A 9,160-nucleotide genomic window follows, 5' to 3' on the forward strand; every position below is an offset into this window, starting at 1 on the left:
GACGCGCTCCGTGTCTAATACAATCTTAAAGAACGGAGTGGCCTCTATTTCTTTGCGGGAAACATTAGCCCTCGATATGCGCATTCACCATTCAGAATGCAGCTTTTACGTCATGCGATTGTTCCTACACGTAACTGTTACAAGGTGTGACGCTGAAGAAGACTTATTCATTGTAACGAATCGACGGTGGGACACCTCGGAGTGCTATCACTTTTACACTAAACATTTTGCCTTCTGGGGCCCATTTCATAAAACATGTCATCAGTGACAACTGCCATATTTTTATGACAAATTTGCTCTCAGCCAATCAGATACAAGGATTTCCGTAGCTTGTCACATCTATGACAACTTGTCACTGATGACAAGTTTTATGAAACGGGCCGCAGATCAGTAGAATAAAAACAAAACTCGAATGGAATTTGAATGGATGATTTTGTTTTTTTATCTTTTCGTTGACTTACATCCGTAGAAAATGTCCCATTTTGTCTCATAAAATTATGAACTATTGAGTACTTTTGACTCTGACTTATTCAGTGTAAGTCTTCCCCAACAGCAGAATTACAATATTGGTTTCAATACTGCAGCTTATTAGACTCTGATGCAAGGTTAAACTAAGAGGTTGACATGATTACATGGCTTGTGCGGCGTAGTTTTCTCAAGACAAACTGTCTCCCAGACAGTGATTTGCGGCCTGCAGTGCATCTTGCGGAGATATTGATATTCCTATTTGGTAACGGTCGTCTGTTCGTGCATAAGTTAAGTGTACACGTATATGGCCGTTTATGAAACGATCTTTTCACGTTTCCCTACATACGAGTACCTACCACAGACGTCTGTCATTAATTTTTAACGCCTACCCACTGTCTGTATTGCGTTGAATCCAATGTGGCGCCATTTACAAAATGCATTGAATATTATCAAATCACACCGTCCGTAGGAGAGGTCCATTCAGGTACCCGGATGTCGCTAATTGACGCCACCTACGTTTGCAGAAGTGTTCTTTTCGTCGTCCCTAATGTCGATGTTATTGTTGTCAATGAGAGACACAGGGGCAGGTGTACAATACCGCGTCTCACAGACCAGCGTGTCGTCAGTGCGGGCGAGTCCGTTGTTGCTCGAGTCGTCACTGTCCGTATGCACATGATGCTGGTCTCCTCGTCCGTCCTTCGCCTCGTGCTGATCGCCGTGCTGCTGCAGACGCTTGAATTGCTGCGTGTGGCGCCATTTCATCCGCCGATTTTGAAACCATACTTTCACCTGGAATGAAAAGTGAAATAATGATAATGATGATGATGATGATGATAATAATAATAATAATAATAATAATAATAATAATAATAATAATAATAATAATAATAATAATAATAATAATAATAGTAATATTAATCATAACAAGAATGAAAAATCAAACCACCAATCTGCATTTTAGATGTTCGAATTTACGTTGTGCTATAACGAACTACTATAAGACAATTTCAAAGAGCGGAATCGAGTGACGAAAGGTCAATACAATGTAGTTGCATGATTAGATGAGCGCTGTGTACTATTTACTTGTGCGAGCGTATTTTTTTTTCTTTTTTCTTTTTTCTCAGCGTGTTGTGTCTACAACATCATCATATAATTATAAATCGACAGGGACGTTTGGCTTTTGTGCATTGGCTTTTAACTTGTTTCACAAGGTCACTATATCGACACTTTGTTTGACAATGTGCTGAGCTGCATTATGAAAGTGCCACATAAACAAAGATGGACTATCCCTTCCAATAGATGGTATAGGTGCTGTACGGACCTGTGCATCAGAGAGGCCGAGTGCCGATGCCAACTGGCGCCTCTCTGGCTTGTTGACATATTTCTGTAGCTCGAATCGCTTCTCCAGACCTTTCCTCTGCAGGCTCGTGAAGACGGCTCTCGACCATGATCTCTTCCGTTTGTGTCCCCCGCCGCCACCGCCTCCACTGCCTCCTCCTCCTACTCCTCCTACTCCAGTACCTACCATCCCACCGGGTCCACCGACTGCAGCTTTGGCGTCCAGTCCGGAATCTGGCATCATGGCGGATCGGGACGAAGTGACGGCGACGGCTTGGTGGTAGGAACGGGGTAGAGTAGGGTGGGACGGCGGTAGGGTCGACTGCAGCGGAAAGCAGTGCTGGATCGGCGCGTCGGGAATACGAGGCCATGGGAGAGTGCCAGGGTGCGGTGCAAACCCGTCTGCTCTCCGACAGAAAAATTGATAGTAGAAACACAAGAAATGAGACTTCATAAGAGTTTGTCTGAGAATAATTAAGAACAAATGCAAATGGATCTTATGTGGGTGTGCTTCTCTTTTATATATGTCCTTAAGTATTAGGCTGTAGATTGAGGTTACCACTATGAATATATCCCAGTAGTAAATTCCTGGTCACATGTGAACAAATATCATTGCTCGTGAATATTGTATCTTCATATTAGGTGACTGGTAAGCGCATAAACAGAAAATTTAATGTTAGACAAAACTTTTTGACAATTTTCGGCTTAGCGGGTGCAAAGGTTTATCGAGATTTGACAATAAGTACTGTTGTAGTTCTGATATCGAATGCCATACATTACGAGAAAAAAAAAATAAAGAAAATACATCCTCAAAAGTTTTGAAAAAGAGGAAAATGTGGATCTTTCGAAGGCTGGGGAATATGAGAACATTTACCTGAAATTGAACCTGAATTGAACATTATTGTCTATGAGCTGTATCGCTGTCCGTGTAACCAAACCTGTTCGTCAAAATAGAAACGATGTGATCAGCGTGAATCTAGAGTCTAGCTAAGTGGGACAGGCAGAGTATCCGTAAGCAGAAAAACGCGATAAAATCGGGTCTAGCGTTTCTCTTCAATCCAACATTTTTATTTTTTATGCCTTCGCCACGAAGTGGTGCCGGAGGCATTATGTTTTCGGGTTGTCCGTCCGTCCGTCCTTCCTTCCGTCCGTCCGTCCTTCCGTCCTTCCGTCCGTCCGTAATGAATTTTGTGGACAGCGTAACTAAAAAACCTTTTGAGGTATCCTAATGAAACTTGGCATGTATGTGTATTAGGGGGTGAAGTTGTGCCTATCATCTTTTGGGTGCACATGCTCAAGGTCAAAGGTCAAAAGGTCAAGGTCAAATACGTAAAATTTTACTATTTCCACCATATCTACGCAATGCCTGGAGATATTTTCTTGAAACTTAGTGTATACATGTATTACCCAATTAAGATTTTCTGGTGAAAGTTTGGGGTCATGAGGTCAAAGGTCAGAGGTCAAAGAGTCAAGTAAAAATATTAAAACTTCACTTTTTTCTCCGTACCTTGGAAATTGTTCAAGGTATCTTCATGGAACATAGTACATATACATGTACTGACTGGCAGTGATTATCTAGAGAATTTAGGGGTCATGGAGTCAAAGGTCAGGGGTCAAAGGTCAAGGGCAACACTTCAAAAATTTACTATTTCCCTCATATTCATGCGATGCCAGCAGGATTATTTTTTTTTTTCCTTGACACTTGGTGTATGCATGTGTAACCTAATAGAGATTCTCTGGAAACTTTCTTCTTTTTTTTCCCCCTTTTTTTGTTTGCCTCAAGAGTCAAAGATCAAGGGAAAGTGCTAAACTAACTTTTTCCTCCTTATCTCGGAAGTGGCTCAAGTTATCTTGAATGTTCTGCCTGACAGTGATTATCCTATGAATTTTAGGGTCAAAGGCCAGATAAAAATGGTAACAATGTACTTTTCAATACAGAAATGGCACTTTTTTTTCCGTACCTTGAAAGTTACTCGATGCATAAACTTATGAATGGGTCAAAGTCAAGTTAAAGTCCTTAAATCCCCAAATACATGCTCTCCTATTCATCGGAATTAAACCTAGGTCAAGGAAGGTGAACATTCAACACATTCGTGACAACTTGTCATTTTAATATTTTGCCAATTTTGTGAAAATGTAATCACACATTGTCCACATGTACTATAGACCTATTAGGAGAATCATGCATTATGGCGGAGGCATACCAGTCGCCTTAGCGACGTTTCTAGTTTTTTCTTAAGTTTATGGCAATCTTATCAGTACGGGCTCACATCCTTGTGCTTTGGCATATACTCGAGTTGGATTACTGCTGATGAGAGGTATCTCTTTCTGGTCTCTTTGTCACCCTTCCCCCCCCCCCCCCCCCCCCGTTCAATCGTAGAAGATAGAAGACAACAGCTGAAAAGCAGAGGGTTTCAACTCAATAGACTTCATACAGGGTTAACGCCCTTTTGTTTCTCTTATCACGACGTTTCTTAAGCCCCCTTAGGACATCTCAAAGTTTCATCGGCTTCGTATGTATACACAGATTGCCCATGGTAGTGAAAGGGTTAATGAATTGATTCAGTTCCCAAAGTGCTCACATCGAGTCGATTTTCCTATATGTCACTTCGGGGTAAAACTGTTAGCTAAGTATAACCGAGACGTAAAGTGCGATCGAAAAATCCACATACTAGTATACGAAGTACCTGTTTTAAGATGTCATTCCCGAAACTAAGCGACACTCTCAACAATCATCTTGAACCGTCGAAAGGAACTTCACCTATGAGCCCTAGTTCACTCAGGCATTAACAAGTGTAGCCAACGAAAAGCATGTGACGTTTACATTGTTTCTACCCCTCACCATGCCGGTAATGAGCTATTAGTTGATGATTAATATCTGTTGATTTATTTCTGCAGCCCAACGGTGGCTCATTGATATTAATCGTAAATGTCACTTCTCGGCATGTGATAGTTAGCAGTGCTCAACTGGCTTTGTTATCTTAATTTTGAAGCTTGTTATTGTGATAGTTTCGATGACGGACCGGCTCGAGACTAAAGGTTGTTAAACAATAGCTGGATGCGAGATCGCAAACATAGATCAACCTCGACGGTTTTGTTTTTCTTTTTCTTTTTCTTTTATCAATCGTGGCTTCTTTTTGTCCCGGTCTTCGCGACTCCCGATTCCATCTCGCTCGGGATGTGAAAGTCGACACCGGTAAGGGTCGCGAAATGGGCCACGATTTAAAAACACGGGTAGACGCGTGAAATCGCTCAGCACGAGCGGGCAATCTCTCGCAACCCCGGCCCGCTGGCTGGAGCCTAGCCGTTCCCTCAGGGAGTATCGGGCGCGCGTGTTTAGACCCACTTCGTCTAATTAAACGTCTTCGGGTATTTAAACAATCCAGATCTAAATGAAACAGTACATCAACAGCGTCAGCCGCGGAACACATTCCTTGGCGCTGATCCCTGTCGCATTTCTGTCACCGGCCGATTCGCTTGCTTTTTATTTCGCCACGGTGACATCGGAAATTGCAGCTTTAGTTGGGCTATTATTCTGTCAAATCCCGACGAAACAAAAATGAACTCCCTCCCCTCTGTTTGATGACTTACGCTGCGCCGAGCGTATCTACTGAACTCGACAAGTTATTCCATGGAGCTTCTATATCATGGTTATTCCACGCGATTATACTGTATAATTTATTGTAGTACACTCCCGTAAATGTCAAATACTGAAGTAAAGTAGGACGCGTCTATTTAGGGCGTAGCTGTTTACAATCTATGTTTCCAATAAAAACGTACCGATATGACTGCCATTATCAGCTTCTAATCTGAAAAAAAAAGATATGTTCGATTATGTTTTGTAAATCAAGACATCGTTGTGCTCCCACCACTCCACCCACGCAACATAAGCACGCCAATGTCACATGGCAACTTGTTATCACATGACACGGGGAAAAATATTGCTGGAAGTACGAGGTATTTCATTAATTCTTTTGAATAGTAATTGACGGGATGGGATGAACCTTGTTTAGTGCACTTGTCGACTAGAGTTGATTCCCTTGTTCCTCCTGTCTCGGATACCTGCTTTAGTTCAGTTGGTTTGAAATCATATCGTTCGTTTGGATTGCTCATCGCTTGGACTTAATTAGTCGTCGATGTCGATATCCTCAAATATGACTGTTGACTGAGACGTGCCAGTGAGGGCGCGAGGTCGACACGATTTGCGACCGGGAGCATTCCACGGGGTTCGAGTGATGAAACTCGCGCTCTTATTGGACGCGCGACCTTTCGGGCATCAATGAATCTTGACCCCTCGCTGGGATAAGTTTCCACCTGATATGCAGCCCCTCCCTCCTTCCTTCGCCGCCCCCCCCCCCCCCCCACTCTTAACAACCGGCCAACATTAGGGGGTGACTCTGTGTGTGTGTGTGTGTGTGTGTGTGTGCTCACGCGTGCGCGCGCGTCTCCGCGAAGGTCAGTGTTAGGTGTCATGTCCAATACCACTGTCGGTAATATACCCCTTCGTGGCGCTATTGATAGCTGGACACTGCTGTGCCCAAATAATACCCTTGTACGTCAGTCCAAGGAGGTGCTTGTATATCCCAGGTCAATCCATTCTATACGGACCAATTATGATTAGGAACGCGTCATACACAGGCATGACTTGTCTTAACAGAACCAACACAATTGCTAAAACCGTGTCTTCCTCTTTGCGTCCATAGCCTTGCATCAATTGCGTTCATGGTGGCTTTTTCTCTCTTTATTTTTCTTTGTTTCTCTTTTTTTTTTTTCTATGTTAGGGATAGATGTTTGTAGTATGTTCTATTCTTTGTGTATTACTTGATACCTCAGTGTTGGTCGATTCACTGGAGGAGGGGCGGAATGTCGCAACATGGTCGATGGAAGTTACGGACGCAAGACACACAAAACGGAGAACTTTTCACGGTAGTCATTTCTGTAAGTCCAGGGAGGTGACTTCCCTCCTCCCTGGTAAGTCGGAAGACGCAAAAATGATGCAATACCACCAAAAAAAGAGAGCAAACCTTAATACGTAACTGCACTTCTTCATTCCAATATTGTGTCCTCCAAATGCAGTGCATCCTGAAATTAATAATCAATAGTAGTGGAAAATGATCAGGGCCCCGTCTTATAAAGCCTTCAAATCAATCACAAGTCCCCAAATCAATCGCAACTTGCATTGCAGCACACAAAAAACTTGTGATTGATTTCTATCACAAGTCTTTATAAGACAGGCCCTTTATGTCGTAGCTATTTTGTGAGCGAATAGTGTTGGTCCCAAATCAAGTTGCGATTCACTGTCTGTTGATGCTGCGTCGTCGTGACAGCCCTGTATATAATGTATTTAATCCCCATTCAACATGTTACGGCCATTAGATGTCAACCGAGGGTGACGGATCTACAGATTTGATTCATGGTCATAAGCTCAAATGATGAGGATGATGAAAGCAGAGAATGTCTATATGATCCTGGCCTATTATAGAACAACAAAGATATAGACGCACAGATACATATAGAATGGGGGGAGGGGGTGTTCTTGTGCTATCCATTAATCATGCTTTTGTTTTATTATGGTGTGTGTGTGTGTGTGTGTGTGTGTGTGTTTTTCTGTTCGCGGGGAGTTCGGACGGTGAGGTATGCATGGGGTGATAGTGATCACATAGTGACGAAGTTATATTTTTGGATATTGCCGTCGGGGCGCGTCATTATTATTTATGCGCCAATAGCACGGGTGCGGACAGAATGGAGGTAATTGGCCGAAACAAATATTGTGCTGGGGTTGAAAACTTCGAACTCTTCCCGTTCTTGGGAGTTTCGAATAATCACGTGACTATAGTTCTCACGTTTAAAATTCTCGATGCAATCGAGTTCTCCTCATCTGTCATGGAGGCAATTTGTAAGCGTTTGCCACGGGAATGTTCTTATAATCAAAACATCGTCTCCCTTTGGTTCAGGTCGGATTTGACTGCAATTATTTTCAACGCAGTTAATGTGTATTTCCTTGAGAAGATAATCTTCTATATGGATCAGTATTTTATATAGCACCCTCTCTCCCAAATAAAATGAAAGATCAGGCGTGTAAAAAAGGTCTGAATCAACTGCAAATGATATTCACATGAAATTTTAACATGCTAAAACGGTTTCATCGCAACTGTCTACCTGTAGGGGAAGCAAGGTTTTTTATTGACTTTTTAATAACTGCTTAGATAATTACTTTCCCTTCACAAACATGTTGCATATTGCCATTTCAAGCACAAGACATCTTTAGAGTTCGAAGTTGACGCAAACTGTTTTGTGAAGTCTTTTAAAGCATTTATGTGTCTCTCGTAGCTATTCTCGTAGCTGAAAAGCAAGCAAAAGACTATATGGATAGTATAATTTGACGTCTAGCTCACGGAGTTGATGTCATGCAATCATCGTATATGTTTAGAGGTTTATACGTCATCAGAAGTTAATCGAATCGGTACCAAGTCTTAATCCTGTGTGGCACATTCATTACCTGTCCATAGGCTTGTGTTTTATGTGAAATTTATGCACATTTTTTTATTTTTATTTATTTTTTTTTTTTTTTACTCGGATGCGCAGGAAGGGTAAAATAACTATATTAAAAAAAGGTTTGAACAACTTCCCAACATGAGCACGAAGCTGAAGACTGATCGGCAATGCTTGCGCTGCTCATCCTTTCAAATAGCAGAAGTTAGCTATACAAGAGTGTCGTAAACCATAGAACGTGATGCCGTGTTCAGTTGTGCAATGTATTAAAGAAAAAAGGCTTCTTGTTATTAAGGGGGTGGCGCCATTGTTTCGGTTAGTGTATTCTATAGTCGGTGCGCTCCCTTTCAGTTGGCATTGCATTAAATACAGGTGATCTAGTTTGGTGAACATTATATTGATGTAACAGTATGGGTGTTCAATACCGGCTGTTTCGATAATGATGGGATTGCCCGGTAATGAAAATTAACGCATCGGACAGATTCGGCAAGGTCCGCAATGGTCGAGATAATAATCTGCTTACAACATTAACTGGCATTGCCTTTATGCTTTTATGGCCTGCAACTTTAACGATGAAAAAAAAAAAAAGGATAAAAGGTCAAAGAGGTATTACATAGAGTCGTAATGCTCGTACAATGTCTGCCAACATGGCATGGGCGATATTATGTGTATCACGGTCACCAGTATATTACTGCTTTGTTGACGATGTATACCACTTAACAGTCCGCTAGAGCGCTATTTTCAACCCTAGATTTGACCCCGAATGTCAATTTCTTAAAACAACTTCTGCTGTTGATCACCCATCATTGAGCACTCGTCAGAAATACGATCTGACAGTACTGACAATGAAAAGTACAGAGTG

General features: G+C 42.0%; 1 protein-coding gene across 1 annotated transcript; it reads right to left on the reverse strand.

The window, feature by feature from the left end:
• Window positions 1-966: 966 nt before the first annotated feature.
• LOC140239147 (uncharacterized) lies at window positions 967-2,314 on the reverse strand. The gene is made up of 2 exons (XM_072319054.1): window positions 1,790-2,314; window positions 967-1,257 (listed from the first exon to the last, which is right to left on the reverse strand). The coding sequence occupies exons 1-2, from the start codon at window positions 2,258-2,260 to the stop codon at window positions 967-969; spliced, it is 762 nt and encodes a 253-aa protein (XP_072175155.1). The 5' UTR covers window positions 2,261-2,314.
• Between the last annotated feature and the right edge of the window lie 6,846 nt (window positions 2,315-9,160).

This window comes from Diadema setosum, chromosome 1, assembly GCF_964275005.1.
Source record: "Diadema setosum chromosome 1, eeDiaSeto1, whole genome shotgun sequence".
Classification (NCBI taxonomy): Eukaryota; Metazoa; Echinodermata; class Echinoidea; order Diadematoida; family Diadematidae; genus Diadema; species Diadema setosum.

What these genes read in the sequence shown, in the direction of transcription:
- LOC140239147 (XM_072319054.1), bottom strand. Translation starts at nt 2,260, where the DNA reads ATGAAGTCTCATTTCTTGTGTTTCTACTATCAATTTTTCTGTCGGAGA. An exon ending in TCGGCCTCTCTGATGCACAG is followed by an intron (nt 1,258 to 1,789) that starts GTCCGTACAGCA and finishes TTTTCATTCCAG; the next exon opens with GTGAAAGTATGGTTTCAAAA.